This window comes from Myotis davidii, unplaced genomic scaffold, assembly GCF_000327345.1.
Source record: "Myotis davidii unplaced genomic scaffold, ASM32734v1 C62959427, whole genome shotgun sequence".
Taxonomy (NCBI): Eukaryota; Metazoa; Chordata; class Mammalia; order Chiroptera; family Vespertilionidae; genus Myotis; species Myotis davidii.
In genome coordinates this window covers 1-659 of record NW_006359294.1, presented here as the reverse complement: position 1 = coordinate 659, position 659 = coordinate 1, and the positions used below count along the sequence as shown (strand labels likewise).

At 52.2% G+C, this 659-nt stretch overlaps 1 protein-coding gene across 1 annotated transcript; it reads left to right on the top strand.

The window, feature by feature from the left end:
- Window positions 1-3: 3 nt before the first annotated feature.
- On the top strand, window positions 4-657 carry LOC102763581 (polyribonucleotide 5'-hydroxyl-kinase Clp1-like; the record flags this gene model as incomplete). The annotated part of the gene is made up of 1 exon (XM_006777676.1): window positions 4-657. A coding segment is annotated over one exon (654 nt), but the record flags the coding sequence as incomplete, so codon positions are not given.
- Window positions 658-659: the final 2 nt, after the last annotated feature.

Genomic DNA, 659 nt, shown 5'->3' with positions numbered 1-659 from the left:
GCAGATGTGTTCAACCAAAGGTGTGAAGTGAACCGAAGGGCTTCTGTGAGTGGCTGTGTCATTAACACCTGTGGCTGGGTCAAGGGCTCTGGTTACCAGGCCCTGGTGCATGCAGCTTCAGCCTTTGAGGTAGATGTGGTTGTGGTTCTGGATCAAGAACGACTTTACAATGAACTGAAACGGGACTTGCCTCACTTCGTGCGTACTGTGCTGCTCCCTAAATCAGGGGGTGTGGTGGAGCGCTCCAAGGATTTCCGGCGGGAATGTAGGGATGAGCGTATCCGTGAGTATTTCTATGGATTCCGGGGCTGTTTTTATCCCCATGCCTTCAATGTCAAATTTTCAGATGTGAAAATCTACAAAGTTGGGGCACCCACCATTCCAGACTCCTGTTTGCCTTTGGGCATGTCTCAGGAGGACAATCAGCTGAAGCTAGTACCTGTCACCCCTGGCCGAGATATGGTGCACCACCTCCTGAGTGTCAGCACTGCTGAGGGCACGGAGGAGAACCTTTCTGAGACCAGTGTGGCCGGTTTCATCGTGGTGACCAGTGTGGACCTGGAGCATCAGGTGTTTACCGTTCTCTCTCCAGCCCCCCGTCCACTGCCCAAGAACTTCCTTCTCATCATGGATATCCGGTTCATGGATCTTAAATAGAG